The sequence below is a fragment of the Myxocyprinus asiaticus genome, chromosome 45 (assembly GCF_019703515.2).
Source record: "Myxocyprinus asiaticus isolate MX2 ecotype Aquarium Trade chromosome 45, UBuf_Myxa_2, whole genome shotgun sequence".
Taxonomy (NCBI): domain Eukaryota; kingdom Metazoa; phylum Chordata; class Actinopteri; order Cypriniformes; family Catostomidae; genus Myxocyprinus; species Myxocyprinus asiaticus.
In genome coordinates, this window is record NC_059388.1 from 11,807,417 (window position 1) to 11,835,032 (window position 27,616).

At 37.9% G+C, this 27,616-nt stretch overlaps 1 protein-coding gene across 5 annotated transcripts in view; it reads right to left on the bottom strand.

Moving 5' to 3' along the window:
* The window catches only part of LOC127435417 (synaptotagmin-1-like), a 309,874-nt gene that overhangs the window by 21,122 nt on the left and 261,136 nt on the right, over positions 1-27,616 (bottom strand). For 4 of the 5 annotated variants that reach the window (XM_051688901.1, XM_051688900.1, XM_051688898.1 and 1 more), the window contains 4 exons: positions 18,132-18,304; positions 9,698-9,823; positions 1,783-1,950; positions 622-789 (listed from right to left, as the gene is read on the bottom strand). In XM_051688901.1, the coding sequence (XP_051544861.1) occupies positions 622-789; positions 1,783-1,950; positions 9,698-9,823; positions 18,132-18,304 (635 nt within the window). The remainder of the gene's footprint in view (positions 1-621; positions 790-1,782; positions 1,951-9,697; positions 9,824-18,131; positions 18,305-27,616) is intronic. The other variant, XM_051688902.1, reaches the window with a different exon arrangement.

Genomic DNA, 27,616 nt, shown 5'->3' on the forward strand with positions numbered 1-27,616 from the left:
GTGAACAACAAACTTGTTTAGGTCATAAATGACATGTTTTTATTAAATCTTTGAATAATTGTATAGTTGAAAACATGAAAAAATTTCATAAAAAAAGTCATAAAAAATGAAAATTCTTTCATCATTTACTCACTCTTGTGTTTTTCTTAACCCATTTAACTTTCTTCTTTGAATCACATAAGATGATGTTGGGCAGAACGTTAATGACTGAGTCTTATTCACTATTCACTTTTATTGCATCTTTTTTCCCCAAAAGTGAAGGGTGACTGAGACTAATATTCTTCCTGTCTTCTTTTATGTTCCACAGAAGAATGATGGGTTTGAATGAAGTCAAAGGGGTTTGAAACAACATCATGTTGAGAAAATAAAGAATTTTCCCTTTAAGCAAAAAGTTCCTTTTCACTGAATAAGTTAATGAATCATTGAACGAATCAGTAAACAAATCTCAATTTTAAATTTAAACTGTCCCTTTAAGCGAAAAGTCAGTCACTGGTCACAACCTACTGATGCAATGATGTGGACTACAGGAAGGGTCACTGAACGAATCAGTTAACGAATCAACAAACTAATTAAGTTTAAGCATAGAACAGACTATTGCCGTCCATGGATCATAGTTCTTACCTCTTCTTTCTCAGCACTCTGGAGGTCCCTCCACTCCTCAGTGACATGACTAAAGTCCACCTTATTCATGGGCACCTTCACGTCTCCAATGGCGTCATGTTTGGAGAAGCGGTCAAAGTCATACACAGTCATCACTAGAGTTTTTCCTCCCAGCTCAGTGTAGGGAACCTGTGGGATATTAGAGATGAAATTACTCCCACGCAAACCGGTCTAATCCAGTTACAAGACTTATCTACTGCAGAGATGCTGGGATGAAACTAAAGGACTATTGTGTGTATGTATGTGCAGAAGAGAGATTTGATTCTTGATTGCCTCCAATTGAGCTGTTTTTCACACAAAACTCATTATCCCGAAGGACTTGTTCCAACATGGCGACAAACTACTTGATTGGCCGGGAAAGAGATAAGACCCAAGGGTTGCTATTTTGTCCTTGACGCTATCACACACACCAGCTCTCCAGTCTCTTCATTTCAATAATGGAGGCACTTGTGATTACATGTCACAGCTGTGTGGCTATCTCACGGAGTGTTGGTGTGTGGATCATTTTTCGTTCTCAAGGTAGCGTGTCATAGTTGAAATTGTTTTGGGCTAGACAAGAAACAAACAAGAAAACAGTCCACAACCACCCTTGGCTGGCTCAGTTATACATTTGCAATTCTTTCAAGAACTCAACACTTCACTTAGCAATTTAAAAAATCTCTAGAGGTCTGACTGTGGTAATTACAGAAAAAGGTCTTTCTAGCAACATGATGTCTGGTAAAAAGATTTGGAAAGCCCTGCTGACCTTAATGAACATTCAAAGTAGAAATTATTCAAGTTTTCAGATTATGGACAGGCAGGAGCCTGTTTGAATGTTTTTATTCTTATGCCTCATGCTAGTTATTGTTCTGTTAACAGGGCAATTTCTAGGTATAAGTGGTAAAAGCAGCCACTTAGGGCCCCTTGGAGGGGGGGCTGCTGTGCAAACTCTACCCAAGAGGCACCTCACTAAATCTAGAAATGGCACAGCTTTTTAATGCACCAGTAGAAGTAGTCAAGTATAACTTGATCTACTGTGTGTGTACTCATGTTCAAATTCACGGATCCAATGAGAAATGGATTTTGTTGTTATAATGCGAGCATTCAACACTGTTTTAATTAGATTATGTCTATGCAACCTACCTTAAAGGTGAACTGCTCATTGAAAACGGGGTTCAGCGTCTTCCGGTGGACCTTGGTCTCAAATTTCTTCTTCTTGTCTGGAAGAAGGTAGACCTTAACGTAAGGGTCAGAAGTGCCACCCATATCCATGGCGGGCAGCTCTGCTGCTTGGATGATCCCCACTATGAGCTGGCGGTCAAAGGGCAAAGTTGAAGAGAACAGAAAGAACTTGAAGAGGAGAGAGGTCTTTGTCTGAACCATCTATCCACCACCATTCTTCAAATGTTTAGGTCTCAAAGTAGATAAGGTTTTGATTCTGTCATGTAACTAAATCTGCCGTACATTTAAGTGTTGGACCAGATTTATATGAAGACACTTCCTGATCTTTTCCCAAGGGTAAAACAAACAAACAAACAAAAAAACTGCTGCCCGCTCTGAGCACTAAACCCTCATGCCAATGAAGCATTATTCCTAAAAGTACCAGGGCCCTTACTTGAAACTGGTCTCTTCCAAGCTTAGATAATCACATACATTTTCAAACTTCCAAATCAATAAATTCGATTGTAATATTGACAATTTGATGTTTTCCCAAAGTTGGGCAGGATATGTCACATATGTTTGTCCCCCTCAAAGATGCCTCAATGTTCCCATTACCAGAAACTTCCATACCTGGAAAAAGTTTCGATTGCCTTCTGATATCGGTACCCTGGTACCATGACACACTCTGAGGTAGGCTTTTTAATGTTTGTACCAGAGAAAGTGCCTTGGACTATAATTTCTCTACATGCAACGAGATTCTGGCAAGTAGCACTCCAAAATAAATGTATTCAAATATGCCTTTAGATAAACTTGATGCAATCTACTGTGAATAAACTCCAATTTGTGTCTGGCTACACCTGCTCACCTCTATTGGTGGGTGGTTCTATGGAAAATCAGCCCTGATCTAGCTTGAGATTATCTGCTTAGTTAAATATAGAGCTACCAAGAGGACAGTTATGATTCTCCTAATGCTGAGGTGCATCCTTCAGTCATGGGCTGCATTACTCTTTAAACAATCCCGGCATTAAGGAGGGGATCATGCCATGTCAAGCGTGCTGCTCCTGCTCCTATCTCCCCATCAGCTCTGATAATTGATTGGCTGGCTGGGCTGAGGCCCTGATTGACCTGCCAGTCACTACATCCCCTGCACGGCCTCTTGGGCCCTTGAGTCAGTCAATCAAGCTCCCATCAGCCTCCCATAAAACTCCCTGTTTCTATGTCTACACAGGCACTCGGGCATGGAGATCTCGATCTATCTCTCTCTCTCTCTCTCTCTCTCTCCTCTCACCTTCTCTTTCACCCTGACCAGCTGGCACACTCTAATTGTGCTGCCCTAGGAAGCACAGTAGCTAAGGAGAAGGCAGCTTTGCCAGAGTTTCTGGTTGAGATGGTGGTCATCACAGAACTGTGAGATTGCTCTTTTGTCAAAGGAACTATAAAGGATTTTAATATCCTGTCAGGCTATAGTAATGTCTGGTTCTTGTCATTAAATGGTGGTGGGTGTCAGGTCTGGACAGTTTTATTGCTGGATATGAGGAATGTTATCTCAGATAAGGAAAGGAGATGTTCTAACCACAAGAAACATGCCACAAACAACTTCACGCACAAACACAAGCAAACAAAAATGTCTCTGTAGTTTGAAATAAATACTGTAGTTGTGAGGTAGAAAATACTCCTCAAATAATGCCCATCACTGTCATATCACTGCTTCCATGAAGCATAGGTGAAAATGTCAGACATTATCACATGGGAAATCAACATGTTGTTTGCAAAAATTTATGTACCTTAGAATTCCCCCCATTCTGCCAAATTACTGACAAGCAACATACCCTGTCAGAATTTTTTAATCAACTCAAGCATGAACACATTTCCATTTACTGATAGAGTGCTGTGTGAGCAACGTTTCCAGCTTCGGCTGCTGGGGAGATGTGATTTGAATTTCGGTAGGCACAGACCAATTTCAGCAGCAAAACTTTCAACTTACTGTTGCCAAACTCGCAGTGTGATCAGTCTGGATCTCAAGGGAAAATCGGGTGACAGAAGGTCTCAGAATTTGGCTTTCCGAATGTCCCAACTGCCTCTCAGTGGAACTACAGTCATGTGCATGCGCAACAGTGTTACTTTCAAACCATAACTGTTCTTTCACCCTTACTTCTTTGCATGGATGTGACGTGAAAGGCACAGCACATCTGATTTTCAGAAAAGGTTCAGTAATAATTTCATTAATTTAGTCCTAACCCCAACCCTACCAGTACTGAGACCAAAACAGCGTTCTTTCTCATACTGCTGTGCAAATGTAACGTTGTTAACCGGAGATCAAAAAGAATATGATGTCAAAGGCACAGGTGATTTTCAGGGCATGAACGTGAATATGGTCCAAATTTAGGTGAAATTTATTTTGGAACCAACATACCAAATTCCAGTGTGATCATATTGAAAAAAATATTGTCACAAAATAAATTCCCTCTCTTCTATTATTGAGCAGTGCTCTCTCTATTTCATCATGATGAATTGTGAACATTTGAGGTGACAGCATGTCTAGTGGATTTCACTGTAGACGGCTGGACTTCATCATTGACATTTTGAGTACTGTCACATAGATTTTGCTATCGACTGATGACAGTCTTTAACATTTCACACTACTATGGCAGGATGATATTTCTTAGATATCAGCTAGAGTTTGTCTCCAGAGCCAAACTCACGTCGGCGGACTTTTGAAATGAGGAGGCAGAGTGCCATCTCAGGGTTTGTTTGTTTTTTTTAAGTCCAAATTAAATTCCTATTTCAGTTCCATTTGACATTTACATTTACATGAAAGGTGAAATGCATACACATATCTGATATATCACAATATATGTACAACACATATACAGTATACACCGATCAGCCACAACATTAAAACCACCTGCCTGATAGGTCCCCCTATTGCTGCCAAAACAGTGCCAATCCGCATCTCAGAGTAGCATTCTGAGATGTTATTCTTCTCATCACAATTGTACAGAGTGGTTATCTGAGTTACCATAGACTTTGTCAGTTGGAATCAGTCTGGCCATTCTCTGTTGACCTCTCTCATCAACAAGGTGTTTCCATCCACAGAACTGCTGGTCACTGGATGTTTTCTGTTTTTGGCACCATTCGGAGTAAATTCTAGAGACTGTTGTGTGTGAAAATCCCAGAAGATCAGCAGTTACAGAAATACTCAAACCAGCCCATCTGGCACCAGCAATCATGCCATGGTCCAAATGTGACTTGCTATTAATGTAAGTTTTAAGGTACTCCATATCCCTTCCCATACTGAAATCTGATATACAGTATGGTCATGAACATTTAAACTATTGTTCATATAATTGGACATTCATATTCAAATTCCAAACAAAATATATGTTGCATATATGAAAACAGCCATCTTCTGTAGTATTATTAAATATGTTATATATACATATATACATGCACAATTATGTGACTTTTCTCACTGAGATCACATTTTTTCCCATTCTGATGGTTGATGTGAACATTAACTGAAGCTCCTGATCTGTATCTGCATGATTTTATGCAATGCACTGCTGCCACACAATTGGCTGATTAGATAATCGTATGGATGATTGTTGGATGCATGCTATTCTGAGATGCGGGTTGGCGCTTTTTTGGTGGCACGAGGGGGACCTACACAATATTAGGCAGGTGGTTTTAATGTTGTGGCTGATATATATATATATATATATATATATATATATATATATATATATATATATATATATATATATATATATATATATATGTACAGTATAAATACACTCACCGGCCACTTTATTATGTTAAGGTATGGGTTTAACCAATATAAAAAGTCACATAATTGTGCATGTATATATGTATATATAACATATTTAATAATACTACAGAAGATGTTTTCATATATGCAACATATATTTTGTTTGGAATTTGAATATGAATGTCCAATTATATGAACAATAGTTTAAATGTTCATGACCATACTGTATATCAGATTTCAGTATGGGAAGGGATATGGAGTACCTTAAAACTTACATTAATAGCAAGCATTCAGTACTATAATGTTTTATATGATCATATTAACAGACTATTTATTAAACCAAGTCAAATAATAATAATAATTTAAAAAAAAATCATGTTCAGATCATGTACTCCTTGGTAAGCACCACAGACGTCATGGCACGGAGGTGTTCAATTAACAGAAGTGCTCACTAAAACCGGCTCACTCACATACCATTTCATGTTCTATTTCAGTCATTTCAAGTTCATTTGGATTCTGATGTGACCAGAAGTGGTTTTCAGTGTCAGTTAGTTGTTTACTCTGTAATTAGTTTGCACGCTTCCACCAGTTCGCTCCATTCACTGCAATCTAAGGATCTGTGTGAGCATGATACTGTTGGCAGGCTGGGTATTATCTCATTTACGAAATGACAGAGTAATGACCAATCAAATCTAAGTGGAGACATTGCCTCCTCTCACATGACTTTTCACCTATATTCTGCAGTTATCCCACTCACTCATGCCACGCTTTAGGAGCTCAATGAGATTGCAATGAGCGATGCCTCCCTCTGAAACTTTATCTGATGATGTTACTGTTGGAAAGTGTAATTTTAGAAATACGACTGCTATACACATTATTTGAGCTCACATTAAGTAATATTGTTTTTATGTACAGTCGATTATTTTTCTCATCTGAATCTTTTGAGGAGGCACTGCCTCCCTTGCCTCCTCTGAAAAAAATGGAACTGCTCCAGAGTGGTGCTAGTTAGCTAAGTGCATTTATTAGTAACTTGGAATTTATGATTATTTGTAATTACTAATCCAAACATAAGAATGGGGAAAAAAACAACAACTTGTCTGTGGTTCCACTACTGTATGTGCACATGATTTCACAATCTATCTCTCAGTGGCATCTTTGTCAGTTTCACTGGAACTTTGGAATAGATCAGCCACCATCTCTAAATCTATACAAGTTGTCTTTTGTAAGTAGTTTCAAGCTGTGAGATGCTGAATAGCTGTGGACAATCATAGCATCATAAGTCAGGGCGGATCTGTCTCTGGGAGTTTTGGGCATAGATGGGGGGCGAAGGGCTATTTGGTCCTGATGGGACTTTGGTCATAATAACATTCTCTTGCTCTGCAGGCTATGAAAGCATCACACAGCTCAGTCAGACTGATGCGGGACATGCTAGAGGGAAATTCTGATGTATGACTTAACCTCAGTGGGTGAAGTGTGCACAATCTCTCATCTAGAGGCTGGGAGCCGTCATCTTAAATTACCGCTGCTACAGCTTTCTGAGACAAACTGTTTACTTTTGGTTTGTTATTTCACATAAATAGTGAGGGTTTTCTGTCCTTAAAAAACCTAGTAGCAGGGTTGTAAGCCTTTCCGAACGGAATTGAAATAGTAAACAGAAACTTTTTTTCACAGATTATACAAACAAATTATATTAGCACTAGTGCTGTCAGTTGATTAAATATTTTAATCACAATTAATCGCGATTAATCGCAGATTTTGAAAGTGCTGAAATTATACTCTGTAAATACTTAATAAGAACTAGTCCCCCCATAGGTTGCATATTCAATGCAATGCACATTAAATCTCTTAAACTCTCCTCCTCCACAATATTAATCATCCCACAGTCTGTGGCTATACGCTTTGTTACAGCAATCGTGCAGCCGCTTTCATGATTAATCACACAATTTTTCATAGTTAATCGTGATTAATCGCAGATTTTGCAAATGCTAAAATTTTACTCTATAAATACTTAATAAGAACTAGGTTGCATATTCATTGCAATGCACATTAAACTGTCATCCTCCTCATTATTAATTAGCAGTCAGACTGTGCTTATATGCTTTGTTATAGCAGTCGTGCAGCTGCTTTCACGATTCACGTCAGTGTGTCAATGCAAGTGTCAAACCGCAGTTTTAAACTCCACATGAAAAGCGCTTAATAAAAACGTCTCGTTCAGCATTTTCTAGATAGTTAAGACTTGACACACTTCTGTGTGCTTGTTTTGTACAACAAATAGCATTAAGAGGTCCTTTCCCCATCACTTGATCATTGACAAGGCTGTTGCGTATTTTTGTGGTGTGTGCATCAGTGTAATGTGTCCAGGCGGACAAATCGCAAAGGTTCCACCCAACTTCGACCAGTGTTTATGCTTTATTAACGCTAAATGCCTTAATCGTAATTAAGAAAAATGAACGCGTTAAACTTTTTTAATTAATTGCATGAGTTAATGCATAAACTTTGACAGCTCTAATTTGTACTCATTTATACAGATTATATATTCCTGCCTATTTTGTTCTTGATTTGGACTAATGAAATTCCTCTATTTTGTTGGATTTCTTTGAATTGGATTTCAGTAAATTCCTCCACCAGTCATTCTAATTCAACATCCTGTGGGCGTGGCCAATTCAATTTAAATGTCAGCTCATAAACTGTAAGGGAGCCAATTTAAATTCTGCCTTTTTCTCAACCCTGGATGCTAGATGCATTAGAAAACAGACAACAATCGCTATAATTCATGTCAGTGAATCCAAAGTTCGATCAACACCTCTTTTTCTACTCTCATTAATAACATGCACCTTACCTGTCCCTGTGTCTCCCTGATGGACTGCCCTAGATTCTGAGATATTGTGTTATGTAGCATTGTGACTTCCAACCATGTTTTGTACTTTTCTTTTTTTAACTTCCAGCTTGCTCAGCAGGGCTGGAAAGGTCAAGACTACCTTTAAACAAACCCAGAGTTGAGTCAAGCTCCCTGGAACCTTTCCCCTTTGGAAAGGGCAGTGATTGCAGAACAAAACCTTCCAGACTGCCTATCTCTCTGAAGCAATACTCAACTTGATTTACGTAAAACTCAGACAGGAAAAAAGCTCGCAGATTTCCGGCAGGCATTGTGAGACTATATGCATGTGTGTGTGTGTTGGGCTGAATCTGGGTCAGGCTGATGTGGTCCAAGATGTCTTTGAATCTCCTGATTTTGCGCTGTGCCTTTAGGCTGAAGATTACTGAAAGTACCTAAGTTCTACACTACCATTCTTATACCTCCGATGAAGTCCTCAGTGCAATTAACCATTTGGTAAATTTTGTTACACATCAATGGTCAAAAGAACAGAGCAAATGATTTTCAAACATCTTGAAACTCTGCTATGCCAAAAATTGTATGTATTACCAGACATTTGCCGTAATTTTTGTCATTTCACAGATACACATACATTGAAGGCATACAATAAAAGGCCACAGTGGAGGTCGTTCTTATAAAAGCTGTAATTTGAGTGCATGTGATTGCAGATAATCTGTCTCTTTCAGGTTTGTTGCTTTGTTTCTGCTCGCCCTTGGCGTTGGACTATTCACAGCTTTAATTATCTGTCACCCAGGATCCTTCGAAGGGAAGTACATCCACTCTGGAAGTCACTCAGCTTTCAAGCTCAGCCACTTGCAAGAGGCAGCCAATGAATTTTAGCTAAACCTCGGAGTTGAAGACAAGCGAGCTCCTTCGTTATGTCAGCACTGGGGCTAAAATCCAAGTACACTGATGTGCCCTTGACATTCACGGCATTTAGAGAGTTTACAGGATGATGGGCATTATTCCTTAAGTGCCAAGACTGAATTCCTCCAGCTTCAACAGATACCACTTAATAATAGAGCACAGCAATAAAACTGACAAAATGAAAGGCTTTATCTTTGCCTTTTCAGTAATCTATGTCTTTTTTTAAATATGCAGTTTATAGCAAGCATTCAATAATGTATGAGAATATCCTAGAGTGGAAGCAGTAGCAATTTGATGGACAAACAGACAATACAATCACTACACTTATGAAGAAGACCTCACTAAACACCACACACAATGACATTGATTTAAAGACAGTCACTTACCGTATTCTCTGTGAAATTATAATCCATGGAGTACTGTAATTTGCCAAGTTTCTCTTCCTCCTTAGGCTCCGCCTCTTTCTCTGTATCCGTTAGCCCTGTTTCCGCATCATCCTCATCCTTCAAGGCCTGAAGGAGACACCCACTAACAGTCAGTCCTGTCGGCCCAACGCTGGCGCTGCCCAATTGCCCTCGCCAGAGCGCCGGGCCCGCCCTGGACCAGCCTGCTGTTCAACCACACCTCTTTTAGGGGAGGGGTGTGGGGGGAGCAAGCACTAAAAACACCACAGTGATTAAGACCAGGACATGCTCGGTGATGCACTAGACTTGGGCTGTGAACCCTTTTCTCCCCTATGGTCTGCTAAAATGGATATTTGTGGAAAGAGCAAATGCGTTGCAAGAAGATGATCTGAATGAGTGCAAGCAATTTAGGTTGGTGGGAGGGGCAATATGAGGAGACAGATGTTCTTAAAGGAGTGGTTTACCCAAAAATGTAATTCTTATTTTTCTCAGTCATCCATTACTCACCAGCATGCTCTTCCAGATCCATTTGACTTTCTTCTTTGGAACACACAAGGAGCAATTTTAAAGGACGCCATTTTCTCTGACAAACCAAGTACCATAGTTTGTTTGTAATGGATTACATGTAATCTGTATTATCTAATCAAATTATAGTAATAAGTACTTGTAATTGGTACATACTTCATTTTAAAATGTGTAATCAGATTACAGTTACTTTTTGGAATACATTTCTGATTACATTACAAATCAACCAAAGGCTAGTGCGTAGTTTACTAACAATGCTCTTGAATTTTAAAAGAGCATCTGAACCAGTGCTTGAAATACATGTGAAAGGCCTAACTAGACAGCACTGCATACATTGAAGACAAAATAATATCCATTGAAAAACACTCCACATCAAATCTTTAGAATCTTAATGCAGTTTTGCATGTGTAATAGTTTGGTGTTGTATTAAATAGTGTGTCAGTGTTTCAAATGAATCCACATCCACCTGTCCATAATTAGACACTCTTTGGAAAAAAAACGTATGTTGCAAACAGACATTTCAGAGGTGCCGGTCACATGCAACTTTGTTCTTTTGCACCATGCAAATGCACTTCATCCCATGCTTTCAGGATGGCAGAACAAGCATCTGTCACAGGTTAAAAGGCCACACCTTCTCATAAATAACCATGAGGAGTTACAAATCTTACTTATCTACAGCATATCTAGAGACAGAGACTAGAGACACTCATTATTAATTTCAAAGCTGGATAGATAAATAAATACAAATAATCCAATAGCTATACCTAATTCCATTAATAACAACAATTCTCTTAAAATTAAAAACACAAGCATGTTATCATTGTCTTCCTTTTTTGGTAACATAGTGTTAGTTTTTCCCTTTTTTTGCCCTTTCAAAGTACCTTTTGTTTTATTCAGCGACTGACAAATAGCACGCTGAAGTTTGATTTAATGTTTACTAATGTTTAATTAAAGTAGTGTTAATTGGTACTTAATGGAATAGTTACTCACACTCATGTATTACTCACACTCCTGCTATCCCAGATGTCTAGACAAAGTTTTAAGAAGAATATCTCAGCTCTGATTCACATTCTTTGTACATATCGCCACCTACTGAGCTGTTATTCAAATCTGATTTATTTATTATTTTCCTTTCCTTTATCCCGCCATTTTTTTCTTCCTCCTCTCTGCCCAGTAGGTGGCGATATGCACGAAGAAAGCAAATAGCTAAAAAACTCTAGTGAACATGCATAGGAGGGCTGTTTGGAAATAGATTTATAGTAAAAAAGGACTTAAATATTGATCTGTTTCTCACCCACACCTATAATATCTCTTCAGAAGACATGGATTTAACCACTGGAGTCATATTGGCTATTTTTATGCTGTCTTTATGTGGTTTTTGGAGCTTCAAAGTTCAAAGTTCTGCTGACTTGCATTTTATGGACCAACGGAGCTGAGATATTTTTTCTAAAAACCTTCGTTTGTGTTCAGCCGAAGAAAGAAAGTCATACACATCTGGGATGGCATGAGGGTGAGTAAATGATGAAAGAAGTTTCATTTTTGGGGTGAACCATTCCTTTAATACATTAATGTAATCAGTGCTGGATTACTGTTTAATACAATGACAGTTGATAGTGACTCACTTTAAAGCTTAAAAAGGGACCCAAAATTGTCATGAAATTTGTCCATGCGACTTGTGTATCATATTCCAAGTCTTCTAAAGGAATCCGCTAGATTTTGATGAGAAACAATCCAAAATGTATGGTATTTTACCACAAAAACCCCACCATAGCTCTCATTTTTCACATTTGAGTTAATGAGAGGGGCTCATTCACGTGTTCACGTGCTATGGTGGAAGATTTTCATGGTAAAATAACTGTCCGGTTTGGTCTCACCAAAGCCTAATGTAGGCCTTCAGAACACTTGGATGCACAAGTCTTATGGACTGCTTTTATGTGACTTGTGGGTGGTTTTTTAAGCTTTAAAGTCACTATTGTCTGTCATTGCATGGAAATCAGAGATTGCAACATTCTTTAAAATATATCCTATTGTGTTCCGTATAAGACAGAAAGTCATGCAGGTTTGGAACAACATGATGGCGAATAAATGACAGAATTTAAATCTTTGGGTGAGCTATACCTTTAAGAAATATATCATTCAATTTTATTTTATGATATTTCAGGCAGAACAGCCTCTATCATTGACAAATCAGTAGGGAAATGCCGTGGATGGTCTGACACCAGCTCTCCAGCTAACCTGAGTCTAAGGCAGTGGCAGTGTTAAAGGGGAAGTTTGTAGTCTCTGGAAAGCATGCGAGGCAAACTCAGCTCTATTCATTCACTGTAAAACAGTTGCCTTCCCAAAGGGCAGTCTCGCTCATCGGTAAAGCATGCAGGGCATTCACGTTCTCAAGAAGAGTGCTCATATATTGACCCTCATTCTCTGTGACATGATCTTCCACACAGTAGCATTGTCATGACTTAGTTATTGGTGATAACCACCACACTCATGGAAGCTGTAAGCATCATGCCAGCAGCAGGTGTTGGTGGGAGGGATCATAATGTGTACAGGACCTGTCTTATTAGTTGTTGGGTTACTAGTGTCAAAGCAAAAGGCTGAACAAAACTGATTTCTTGGCTGTCCTGTCTACTTTTGAGGCCCAAACTATATTAGCAAACAATTGTGCATTTACTCAACAAGTTTTGTAGGATGCTTGTTCATTCTGCTGAAAAAAGGTTAATTCCAGGCTGGTTTATGCTGGTAGGTGTTGTTGTGATGATGGTCCCAATGGTTATAGCCATAATGTTTACCAATTTTTTTTCCAACATGGTTTTTCTGGTGAAGCTGGTTGTCCAAAGAAGCCTAGCTGGTTAAGCTAGTTAAAAAGGCTGTCAATCGAAAAATTTGAATGGAATTAATCACATGACATGCCATAGGGACACCAGTGGCCAGTTGCATAAACATAGCATCTAACAACTGGACTAACTAAGGACGCTTGAGAAGGGCTGTTGTATAAACGAAGCTCACATTTATCTTTAGTCAGTCTAATTTGCTATGCATTGTAGGAAAATTAAGACACTGAACAACTGAACAAAATGTCAGACAGTGGGTGCTAAATAAATTTGTCCATATTTCACATAGAGAAATACTTGTTGCCAATGTTGCCAAATCAATTTTAATGAACTAATTTAGTGATTACAATGCAAATAATAATAATAAAAAAAAAACCTTGTCTCATAGAATGAACGTTACATGTTTGCAAACCAAGTTTTACATGAATCTTTCTACATTTTGCTGCAGTTACCTGGTAAAATTAACACTAGAAACGCTACAAAAACTGCACGTTTTTTGCACTTTCTCACAAATTACGAGTACTATGTCTATGACTTTATAAACACTTTTTTTTCGCTCAGTTACTCAAACAGTACTGGCCAACCTACATTTACACACTTTTTCCAATGTGTTCCGCGGTAGCTCACCTGATATATTGTTGGACTTTGAACTCGGAGATCGAGCCTCGAGCCTGATCTAATATTCATCTTAAAAACCTCCTCTGATTACAACATCATTTCACTCACTTCTGGTGCCCCCCACTGGACATTTCACCGGGAAACTGCAGCTAAACGTGTAATGAAGCACGTAATTTTAAAGTTTGCAAAAATTTTGCCATTGTTGCGTACATTTCATGAGACCAGGCTGTTATTCACAGTAGCACCATCTTTGACTGTACATCTCACAGCCTTCTGTGAGATCTCACAGATGGCGCTGCTGTGCATAAGGTCTATGACGAAGAAAGCAAATGGTGTTAATCCATCGTTCGACTGAACCGTCACAGATGTTCAGAAATTAGGGCTGTCAATCGATTAAAATTTGTAATCGAATAAATTACATGACATGCTGACTAAATAATTAAGCAGAAATTATATCAATTTCAAGAAATGCCCCAATATAAAGAGAATTCAACATAAGTAAATAATACATAATTAAAATTATTACAGTTCTTATGTGTTCTTACTTTCCAACTGCACTATTTTTAATTATATTGTCGGATGGAGCGTCTCACTGGTTTTCAGAGTCATAAATGGTGCGTTTTTAAGATGCTTCAGTGTGTACAGTTAAAAATAGTTGAAACTTTGAAAATCACGTCTCAAGATCCCTGCATTCTGTTGTGCTCTGCATCCTGGCTCTCATTCTTGTGAAGTTTGTTGAGGCGCGCTGACTGTACTGCTGGAGATGCGCTGACTGCCCTCTGTTGACGCAGCTCATAAAAACACGAAGTTACATGTACTTTAAGCTTGAATTGCTGATTGTAAGAAAATACTTTTATTACAAAATTTACGTACAGGACAGGAGCCATGATTAATTGTGTTTTTTTTTTTATATACATTGTTAATCACACATTAATGTGTTAAATCATGCGTTAACTCTAAGCAGAGTTATCATCAGTGATTTACCCATAGCGAAGCGACAAAGGCTCCACATGGACATAAAATGAAACAAAGTTGGCCTAGCGGTATGCAGTCTTACTTTTTTTTCTTAAATTAGACTGATTTATGTATTTATATAACTGACTTAAAAAGTTAAGACCAGTCTTAAAGGAAAATATTAAACAACTAACTTGTAAGACTAGATTAAAAAAGATTTATGCAACAACAGGTCCGAGCTCATCAGCATCCCAAGTTGGAGACCAGCATCCGACACACAACATATACTGGTCTTTTCAGCAAAGTTCTGGTAAATTTAAGAATGTGATTAAGTCACTTTGGAAGTGTACATTTCATAATATTCTGCTAGTGTTTTTTTTGCCATTTTGAATGTCCTTTATTGATGCCCTTTCTGTCTGACTGGCAAAGGCAATGTATAAAAAAATATGTCAGCCAATTAAAGATCAGACTAGTCGTTGTGTTTGAAAATTACTTCTTGAACTAATTTGTCCTGCTAATTAGGTGGGTGCTCTTCTCCTGCAGGACATTTTTGCAGTGTTTAAGTTCAAGACCAGATATGAACTGATAATTTGGGCAAGGACAGTCAAAAAAGCAGAATATATCACCAGCAGTTACAATTTTTTTCTCAAAGACAGCCATCACTTTTTGAAATAGCTCTTTCTGTTTTGGTCTTCAAAAAAGAATGCTTGAAAGGAGAAATCAATGTGGTTCAACCTTGCTGAAGCATACCCAAGTCCATTTTCTCTCTTCATATACTGTATGTATGTGTATATGTAGAGTTACACACATATATATTGTAGATATACATGTACTGTATGCATAGTAACATATATTTTACTCTAGAGTAAACCAGTTGTCAAGAGGCTATTAAAAGTCATTGCAGCAGGCTATAGGAGATCCAATAGCAATTGGGAACCTACCGCCAGTCGCAATCCCGCAAAGTCATCAGACAAAACATAGATAAGGAGGACATGGAAGGAAGAGACACAAATTAAAACAACCACACACAAAGGCGACCATGTGAGTCGGGGCACACCAGGAGAAATGACTACCGAGAAGCTCAAAGCTCCTTTTGTTGACAAAAGAACAATGATGTATGTTGTTCATGTACACTTGGACTCTGGCATATTACTCTAATTGTTGTGTATCATTATAATATCTGTTCTAATTGGCAAAATATGAGTCATCAATGAATCTTAACCTAACCAAACCAGTATATTGCTTTTTGTACTAAAAGTTGATTATATTGAATTCAATGGACATAGCTGTTTTTTTTTCTGTTCTGAATCCTCTAATACACAATGAGTGCATTTACATGCACAACAAAATGCTATTAAAACTATAAAAACCTGACAACGCAAGAAAACCCTTTTTATATGAGATTTGAAATTATCCTCCTGTTTTGATGTCAAAACGTAAACAGTCATAGGCACAACACTTGCACACTTTAGATAAGCTGTCAGTACACTGGTAAAGGTGTTTGCACGCAGAGCGAAATCCGCCTAATGGGCAAAAATCTATATGTGCCAATCTGTTTTTGCTTAAACAGTTTAAAACTTTTTCCCGATAAATACTATATGGTCACTTAAGGAAGTTTACATGATCTTATACATTGGCAGCCAAAAGTTTGGAATAATGTACAGATTTTGCTATTATGGAAAGAAATTGGTACTTTTATTCACCAAAGTGGCATTCAACTGATCAAAATCTAGCTTCTTCTAGCACTTGCCATAGATGTGGCTGTCTTGTCGGGCACTTCTCACGCACCTTACAGTCTAGCTGATCCCACAAAAGCTCAGTGGGGTTAAGATCCATAACACTCTTTTCCAATTATCTATTGTCCAATGTCTGTGTTTCTTTGTCCACTCAAACCTTTTCTTTTTGTTTTTCTGTTTCAAAAGTGGCTTTTTCTTTGCAATTCTTCCCATAAGGTCTGCACCCCTGAGTCTTCTCTTTACTGTTGTACATGAAACTGGTGTTGAGCGGGTAGAATTCAATGAAGCTGTCAGCTGAGGACATGTGAGGCGTCTATTTCTCAAACTAGAGACTCTGATGTACTTATCCTCTTGTTTAGTTGTACATCTGGCCTTCCACATCTCTTTCTGTCCTTGTTAGAGCCAGTTGTCCTTTGTCTTTGAAGACTGTAGTGTACACCTTTGTATGAAATCTACAGTTTTTTTGGCAATTTCAAGCATTGTATAGCCTTCATTCCTCAAAACAATGACTGACTGATGAGTTTCTAGAGAAAGCTGTTTCTTTTTTTTTTGACATTTTTGACCTAATATTTACCTTAAGACATGCTAGATTGCATACTGTGGCAACTCAAAAACAAACAAAGACAATGTTAAGCTTCATTTAACTGTGTTTGATGTAAAGGCAAGTGATTTTCTAATACCAAATTAGCAATTTATCATGATTACTCAAGGATAAGGTGTTGGAGTAATGGCTGCTGGAAATGGGGCCTGTCTACATTTGATCAAAAATGACTTTTTTCAAATAGTGATGGTGCTGTTTTTTTACATCAGTAATGTCCTGACTATACTTTGTGATCAGTTGAATGCCACTTTGGTGAATTAAAGTACCAATTTCCTTCTGAAACAGCAAAATCTGTACATTATTCCAAACTTTTGGCCGCCAGTGTACATGTTGCCAGGTTATTAAGCAGAAACGGTGTAAGATTGTGAATGTAAATGCACTCATTATTAGTGGTGTATTACATAGCAATATTATATAGCTGCTACTGTTTAATTCATCTACCTCAAGTAGCATTTGGTTTTCGCACAGAATCTGCGATGACGCTAACGAACTGTGACAATCTGGAATGGCGTACTGCATTTAAAAGAGAGTTGTTAATTTTCTGTGTCTGTTCCTCTTCACTGTGCTTTGTGCTCGAAAATCAATGTCCCTAATTTGAGATCTGAGTGGTCTTGGCATGGTCTCAAAGCTGGTGTCCTTACACCACAAATTAAGTCGACTTTGTTAATTATTCTGTTACAAGTGTACTATTGCGAGATCGTTAATGCAATTAGCATGCTAAATAGGGTTAAAGTGCCAGTGTTCCATATAATTTGTTGGTGTGTGGGGAAAAAGGGAACTGCATTAATGTTCCATCTCCCATTGTTTTAATTAACTACCGTCATTTCTCTGGGTTGATACCACATCATAGCACAGTAAACCATACGCAACTTTACAAAGACTGTAACTTAAGCTAAATGCAAGAGAAACAGAAAAACTCAATACTTTAATGAACTGCTAACAAGCCCAGGTTTTCAGTCCTGCAATTAAAGTCAACTGTGAAACAACATGATCAACAGAGGTCTCAATCTAAATTGAGTTATCTTAAGAATATTCTACCATATGAGTAACTGGCATTGTACGACAATAATACTTTAGACAATAAATTACATGCATTTGCTGTTAACTAAAGAATGAGGCTAATCCAAAAGGAGTAAAAAAAATGTTTTTACCTCGGTTTTGATACCGTCCTTGACGTCCTTCATGTTGATGGCATTCTTGCCCTTGTCTTTGTTCTTTTTCTTGTTCTTCTTCTTGAAAATCCACTTTTTGCAAATGCAAAAGCAGCAGGAAACAACTAGTACAACAGCAACAAACGCAATGGCGACGATGGCCCATGATGGCACTGCGGAGACAAAGACATTCAGAAAACTTAATGCCAAAGTGTACAAAAAAGTACAAAATACATACATAGGGCTGGCTTGACAAAGCCTTGCCTGAAAGTTTAAAATAGTTTAAAAAGTTTTAAAGTTTATCAAGTCCTTAAAGTCAGACAGAATATCAGATAGACAGACAGTTCATTGCTAAGTGGTTGCTAGGTGTTGCTAGGTGTTCTGCCTGGTTTTCAGATTTTGGACTGGGGAGAAGGGTTTTCTCGCATCTCTAAAACTAAAGTTTTCCTATCTGAAGCATGTGCTCTGTTGACACATGCAGTTTTAGCTCTGCTATACAGAGGCATCACTCCTTCTCTTGGCAGGAGGCTGTTAATCTTGTCGAAAAGCTGAGGAACGGCGAAGCTTAATTGTCTTCCACAACACTTTCCAGAATCTTCAGCTGTATTTATAAAGTCATTTCCCTACAGGGGTGAAAATAGTGTTTTTAACCATTCACTGTGCTGAATTGATTTGCTCACAACCCTTTTGAAATGTCCAGCAGTGCTGGTCCCAATCTTTGTTTTATGTACTCCTTATTAAATGACAGAATTCTCACAAGAGGAAGAAACCTTCAAAGACCAATTGGAGTACTTTTTTCTGTGTATTTAGTTCCGCACTGTCCTCGACAGTCAAAAAAATTCTGAGAGTGATTGCTTTAACAATGTCATGCTCGAAAAGTCTAACAAGAGTGTTCTGATCAAATGACAGGATTTGAATGCCAACAGTTCCTATTTTGAATGTAAGTGGTTGATTACTTTGAGTCAAGCATTGCACCATCTCTGTCTGAGTGAAGATTGTTAATCCTCTGCAACCGAATGGTTGACATGAATGTCTCTAGTAATTGACCAAAGAGTGTCAAAAAACAGCTTGAAATGTTCGTAATTTTTACTTGTTCTGTTTCTTCTTTAGCTCATTGAGGATATTGGACCGTAATGCACAGCAACCTGTCAACTGTTTTGTATAATGCTCATGAACTAGGTCAGAGTTTTTAATGTAAGTCAGTACACTTGGAGGCCATTTTGGAAACTCCCCAACCAGTGGCGGCCCATCAGAGGCGGAAAGGGATGCTGAGCCTCCTTGAAAATTTCTTCAAAATGATTGCAACACCAAAAGTGATAAAATTAATAGTTGTTTGACTTCATTTACCTACTAACATACCAACCTAGTCTCATAGAATTAACGTTACTATAACTATATTTTTCCAACTGAGTTTTACTTGCCGCTTTCTACATTTTGCTGCAGTTTCCTGGTGAAATTAACACTAGAGGTGCTACAACAACTGCACGTTTTATTCACTTTCACACAAATCAAGGGTACTATGGCTGTTTATGACTTTATAAACACATATTTTTCACTCTGTCCCCTTTCAAAAAATCTAAACTAGCCGCAAACTTGCCGTAAATTTTCCGCTCGTTATTTTCACATGCAAATTAGCTTTTGATTCGCCGCAAATGTTTGCCAGAAGTTTGCAGCACTTCGCCCATAGTGGTAAACCTCCGGCAAACCTTTGCGGCAAATCAAAAACTCTCGATTTTTATAAGGGTCACCTAAACCTAACCAATAGTGTCCAAAACAAATTATAATTAGAGGTGAACAAAACAGACATCCTTGCACTTAACCAATGCCTAACCTAGTGATTTAAAAGCAAATTCGACATGAAAAGTACATCTGGTGAAGCAACTATGTCATTTCGTGTCTCTTCTATGGCATTTTCACTTCACTTTCACTCAGAGAGTCCTTAGCTGGTTTCGAGGATCGGTCTCCGAGTCCAAAATCCAACATTCTATGAGGTGAGCTACAGCAGAAATTAATCATATTAAAATAAGTGTGTTAATGTAGGTGGGTCTGTAATACAAGTGTTAAAATGTATCGTTTTTCAATTATGCGTTAAAATAAAAATGTTTCGAAATCGTAACATAGCAGGGTGTAAGCAAAGTCATTCTAGCAAGTCAGTCCACGGTCAGCCATATTTGTAACGCGCTCGGAAGGCTATGTCCAATCATGACACTGCAGCTCCTATCTACTTGAACGGGGAAAGACCGATATCTCCAAAACGGTTGGTCAAGATTACGATCAAAGTACATATTTCAAATCAGTAGTAAAATCTGACAACACTGGTATCATAAATTGTGCTTCTTTACCTTAGATTATGCTAAAACACCAAATTTTCTCGGCTTGTATAGCTAATGCACATGTGCTTTGTCAAGCCGATTGCCAGGCGATGTCTTTATCTAAAAGGTGATTGGCTCTTTTACCTGTAAGGTGGGATTTCCTTTCTACATCCGATGACCGTTGGCTGCCGTTGGGCATTCCAATTTCTCCCATTCATTTTAATAGAAGTGGCCCATCTCCGCTAAATAATATCTGGTGTAAGTAATAGAGCGAAAAATAAGTGTTTATAAAGTCATAAACAGCTAAAGTATCGTAAATTGTGTGAAAGTGAATAAAACGTGCAGTTGTTGTAGTGACTCTAGTGTTAATTTCACCAGGAAACTGCAGCAAAATGTAGAAAGTAGCATGTAAAACTCAGTTTGCAAAAATATAGTTATAGTAACATTCATTCTATGAGACTAGGTTGGTATGTTAGTTGGTAAATTAATGAAAACAATGATTCATTTTATAACTTTTGGTGTTGTAATCGTTTTGAAGAATTTTTTTAAGGAGGCTCAGCCTCCCTTGCCTCCTCTGATGGGCCACCACTGGTTGGGGAGTTTCCAAAATGGCCACCAAGTGTGCTGACATCCCTTACGAAAATCGAGAATTCATGGCAAATTTGCCACTGATAATTTTGAGCTTTGCGGCAAACTTGCAGAAAATTGTCCATTGTTGCTAAATGTTTGCTGGAGGTTCACCACTACCAGTGAAGACCTGCAAACTTCTGACAAACATTTGAGGCAAATCAAAAGCTCATTTGCATGTTAAAATATTTAGCGGCAAATTTGCAGCAAGTTTGAGGCTAGTTTAGATTTTTTGTAAAGGTTACATTAAAAACACCTAGTTCATTGGCATTATACAAAACAGTTGACAGGTTGCTGCGCATTACAGTCCAATATCCTCAATGAGCTAAAGAAGAAAAAGAACAAGTAAAAATTACAAAAGTTTCAGTCTGTTGTTTGACACTCTTTGGTCAGTTAGTAGAGACCATCATGTCAACCGCTCGGTTGCAGAGGATTAACAATCTTATCGACCACTTACATTCAAAATAGGAACTGTTGGCATTCAAAAATTGTCATTTGATCAGAACACTCTTGTAAGACTTTTCGAGCGTGACATTGTTAAAGCAATCACTCTCAGAACAGGATTTGTTTGATTGTCGAGGACAGAGCGGAACTAAATACACAGATACATCAACTGGTCTTTGAAGATTTCTTCCTCTTGTGAGAATTCTGTCATTTAATAAGGAGTACATAAAACAAATCTAGGACCAGCACTGCTGGACTTTTCAAAAGGGTTTTGAGCAAATCAATTCAGCACAGTGAATGGTTTTAAACACTATTTTCACCCCTGTAGAGAAATGACTTTATAAATACAGTTGAAGACTCTGGAAAGTGTTGTCAGTGGAGGACAATTAAGCTTCGGCGCTCCTCAGCTTTTTGACAAGATTAACAGCCTCCTGCCAAGAGAAGGAGTGATGCCTCTTGTATAGCAGAGCTAAAACTGCATGCATTAACAGAGCACATGCTACAGATAGGAAAACTTTAGTTTTAGAGATGCAAGAAAAACCTTCTCCCCAATCCAACATTTGTTGGGAATAACTGGGAGACAAATGTGTTGGAAGAATCCTAGTACAGTATTTATGGCATTTGAGCACAATGCAACAAACACCTGGCAACCAACTGTCAACTTCCTCTTTACAGGGAAATGCACGGGCAGATCTCTCCAGAAAATAAGCCAATTTTGCCACTCCAGGTTTGGATGTGTGTTTGAATTGCTCTAAGACAATGCAGAGTCAAGGACTTTATAAATACTGTCTTTCTACTGTGCATGAAAGACATCTTGTATTTGGCATTTGTCAAAAATGCAAGCATTTAACATGTTAGGTTAAAAAAAAAAAAAAAAAAAAAAAACATGTCAGGGATATACAGCATTTGAGTCATATTTTACCCAAAATCAAAAGAAAGAAATAAGACAGAAATCCTTTTTAAAAAATAGAGCCTTTTTTTTAACCATCATTTCTGTTTCATTCTCATTACTCTAATAGAGAGAGAGAGAGAGAAAATAAAGTATTTTGGAAAATAAAAGCCTTTTTGACCATCATTACCATAATGCAAAAAAAAAAAAAAAATATATATATATATATATTATATGTATTTTTACTGTAATATTTCACCCCAACAACAACCGACAGAAATAAAACAGATAATAAAGCCTTTTTGGAAATAAAGCCTTTTTGACCATCATTAACAAAATACAAAATATCTCTTTAACGGAGAAAGTAACATTATTTATTTTTGCCATTTTTTTGCCAGGCATTTATTGCGTTGTGTGCAAAAGCCATAATTACTGTAGAAGCGAGGGGAATGTGCTTCACTGTCATGAACATATGACAGTTCATCAATTTTTTCATGCAAATTTTTATATTTCCCCCTTTGAATTTAGGGCGAAATGGACATGTTTTTGTGAGATACACTCATTTTTCCAAAGCAAATCCAGTCAGGACAGTTGGCCTTTTAGAGCATGTCTAATAACCTGACAGGTTTTTATTTGTAAGCGTTCCCAATTTAAAACATCTTTTGTTTCGCTTATCATGCTGTGAAGGCATTATTTTTTATTTGGCAGTAAAGAAACATTAAAGTGCATGTTAGTATCTCTCTCTCCCAAGAGGGTTAGACTTGCAAGCGCAGGACACATTTCCCACTGCGAGGTCCAGAGGCAGAGCGGATGGGAAGAAAAAGAGTGTGAGAGAGAGACAAAAATCAATGGGCTGTTGACAAAATCGATAAGCACTCTCCTACGAGGGAAAACTGTGAGTGATAGTCTAAAGTAAGTTTGGGATCATCAGCCCATGGCCTCTACTTGGCAGGGTGGTAATGGAGGTGACAATTCTAGACTCTTTTACTTTGTTCTTGCCTTCCCAGCCCATCAACCTTTAACGACTTCACTACATCTTTTTCTAAAAAAAATTTTTGGCTTAAGGACAAGCCAACACGTGCAGTTCGCTGGTTGAATGAAATAATAAATATGGTGTCTGATGAAGGTGAAAGCTGTCATTTGTTAATAAATGTCCTGTTTTTTTGTTTTTGTTTCTTCTTCTTTTGCATTTTTCAACAAATGTCCCCATTTCTAACCATGTAGTTATTAAATATTTGCTTGGTTATGACCAAAGTTCATTTGAATTTGTTTTAGATCATTAGACATGACTTTATGGTGCCTTGGGAGGATGTCCAAAACCAGCGTTCCTACACGGTGCCTTCAAATGCAAATTGCTGCCTGTGAAGTCATTGACTTACTGGGAAGTGAGGCACAATTTCAGACACAGCCTTACTCTCGAAACCCCTCCTCTCCAACCACCTAACTTCATTCTGGTATGTTATGCCCACTTTTCACCATCCAATCAATTCCTGAAGTACAAAATCAAGTCCCACCTTACGTTTTTCAATGAATGTCCCGTTTCATTCAGAAATATGTCAGATTACGGAAATGCAATGGCTAACAAACATTGTTTTACATGGGGATGCACCTAATTATCGACTGACGATAATTATCGGCCAATTATAGACCAAATTAAAACCATCGGCAAACTGGTTTGAACCATGAAAACACAGATATAAAAAAATCGATGGCTCATTTACAGTATAATTAATTATCATCACACTTTGTATAAACTCTTTGAATTCAAATGCACAATCCAGAAATAATTATATCCACATAATGTAGAAGGGTTGGCACTCCAAAGAACATGTAATATTTAACTTTTATTCTTTCATGTTCTCACATTTATGAGGAAAAACCGTTGTTATGTGACAGTTGTGAAAGCGGCACTTAAATATGCATGATGAGGTAAAACCATTCAAAACACTTTGAAAACAGCAGATTTTGACTTCTGAGACATTGGTATTGGTATTCATTAAGGTTCCACGACTGATTGAGTTCAGATGGAAATTGCAATAAGGTCTTGTGCGATTACAAACTTGAAAGGCTGCTTTTAAAAATCAAAGGCTGCATTTACTCAGTGTTACAGTCAGCATTGTGTAAGCAAGCGGCGCCCTCAGGCGGTCTGGATGGTATTTTCCATTATACCACTATAGAACCTAAAAGGCTGTTTTTGTTCCTTTGTTTTGTACTTAACTTTGTATTTTTCCATGATGTGATTGACATTTTCATGGAATTGCCCAACATGTGCATAATATGATTTTGTGACATTCTATTTTATACAGTACAGACATGTAAAATTTAAGTTCTGTTGTTTTGAACTGCACAAACAAGTGCAAAATATTTAAAAAATATAACATAACCTTTTTTATTTTTCAATATTTTTTTATCTTTTTTATCTTCTATTTATCTTTCTTTATCTCTCTTTAAAATTTGGCCTGTCATGGGTTCAACAGATTCAATCCATGTTCAATGGAAATTATTTATTGTTAGGACAAAAGATTTTGTACCTCTTTGTACATATTTATAACACAATTCCTGAGCAAAACAGTGATCTGATGACAAAATAAGTTAAGTGGCAAAATATTGGTATCAGCATTGGTATCGGCCAGTAGTTATTTGTTAAAATCGGTATCGGTATTGGGCAAAAATGTTAATATCGGTGCATCCCTAGTTTTACATTGACTTTACAATTTGATCTCGATTAGCAATACAAATGTGTTTTCCTCATTTAGCATTACATTTTGGCAGTGTATGAGTGATTTATTTACTGTTTCACCAGCTCTCACCAAGCTTTCAAAAAGCTTTTTCCAAAACCCCATCATTTCAGCCCTTTACACTAAGAGGCGAATCTGTCAGCCATATTAAATGCAACTCTTACTGGGCAGCTGCCTCGTCTTCACTGAAAGCTTTCGCTTAGACCATAATTGCTCCTAAAGCTTGCCTAGCATCAGACCTCTGACTCACGGCTGTTGAAACCTTCTCTCCAGCCTAGACTCTCTTTTTCTCCACCTCTGACCTGCATACTAGCCTGCTGGGGGAATAAAGAGTCCCTTTCATCTCTATGCTTCCACTGGAGCAAACCCAGCCACGTGGGACTCAAACCTCACAAAGCATTGAGCCTTCCTAGGCTCTGACCAGCCAGCGCTCCATCACTCCCCTCGGATGAATATAATTTAATAGAGGTATCTCACTAGTGGCAAGCTCATATTTAAGGCCTGTAAAGGTTGATAAGAACCATTTTGTGCCGCTGTATACGCTGAGCAATTCTGACACTTTTTTAATGAAAGCTTAGAGAAAAAGAATTATGTTGAATACAACAACACAGCTTGAGTCAAAGTAAATGGACTTGTGTGATGAGTATATTAGCCGTCTTTTTAATCATACAGTCTGCGGTTGCAATTGGATTACTTTCATCATGGTTGAAAAAAAAGAAAATACTTTGAATACAAGGCGTAGTTGTAAAGGAGTGAAATTGCATTGGCTGTGCACTAAAAGAAGCAAATAAGTCTATGGTTGCGCAGTCCAATGCAATAGACCTCAGAGCTTGTCTTTTTCATCAAGCAAATGTTCCATTTTGAAAAGCACTTTTGTGTTTCTTAATTAAACAAATCTAAAACCTAGAAAGAAAGAGAAACATTTTCCAATTAACTCTATTGTGTAAGTGTCTATTGTCCTTTGGGAGTGCACAGCAAGCATGTGCTCTTTAACTTCAAGTAGTTATCTCTTATTTCACAATGCACATGCATGCACAAACTCTCAGCTGGGAAAGCAAAATGAGGTTTCGTTGTTGAGCATATTTCAAATCCAGCGAGGCTGCGGTGCACGGTTTTGTATATCCAAACACATCCCAGAACAATGACACAATTGCACAAGGATGCCAATGAGTAAACTGTACCATCTTGCAACTGGTTTCTCGCTACTGGCTCGACCTCATTCAATCAAGTGTGTGAATGGGATCTTGAGCACACTTGTTCGCTCTCCACCTTTTCTGTGACAAAGGAATACAGCATCAGACTTATCAGACCTGGTTCAGACAAAAATCTTACCAATCAGCTTTTAGAAGTCGTGCCAGGGCATAGAGAGAATAGTGACTGTGAGATTGGCATCTTAGATTTACAAAAGAACCTTATCATAGGCTTACAGTGCAGGGCTGCAATAGATGGGCTTTCTCACCAAATTATTATTATGGTAACATTATGATATGTTTCAAACATAAATGTTCACGCTGCAATCACTATGGTTGTCCTTGTTTTTTTCTGCATATGCCTGTTTTAGCTACAGTATATATATATATATATATATATATATATATATATATATATTGCTTGTTTATTAGGTGCTACTAGTTACAAATCAAAAAAGGAAATGGAAAATGCACACAGCAGTTGCACTCAGGTCTCTCATTTACATGGAACACAATGATTCGAGTAAACTAGTCAACAACAGTTTTGACACCATGCTGAGGTTCGCTTTGGGCAGCCCAGCTCATTATCTCGTTATTTATCTGATCTTAATGTAATATGAGCATCTCTGGCTGGCAAGGTTGTGTATCTTGCTAACATGAAGCTAACGGTTACACGATGTATCCCCCAGGGGGCATGCAGTGGGGCCTAGTTACCCACTCACACACTTGTTAACACACTTCCAAACAAAATGAAAAACGTGATTTCTTAACAGGTGTGATTTGATTGAGAGTGCGTTATTAGAGCAGTAGTGAGCGTACGGGCCAGGCGGAGGGTAAAATGATCCATCAGTGTAATACACCACACACTGGCAACCCAAACTAATGTGTTGTGACAGCATGCTGTTGGTCAATTAACCCTGGTACTAGAGCATGTTTTACAGCATGAGAGAAAGACAACCCTTGCAAAGATACTGTCTGCATTAAGGAAACTTACTTGAAAGGGATTTATAATTCCATGTTGTTTCGTTATCGTCCAGTAGAGGGGTGGTAATTTGAATATGCATGTAGGAAAGTTTGAAACTTTAATATATCAAAAGAAAGAGTTGGACTGCTACTGCTAGTGCTCGTAACGTTGTGACAACCGAATTGTTCCATACTGTTTAACATTCCCAGTGTTGGGAAGCTACTTGGAAACTGCATCTGAAGATATAATTGTATTGTATTGTATTGTATTGTATTTATTTATTTATTAACAGTACTTTTGAGGCATCAAAACAATAAGGAT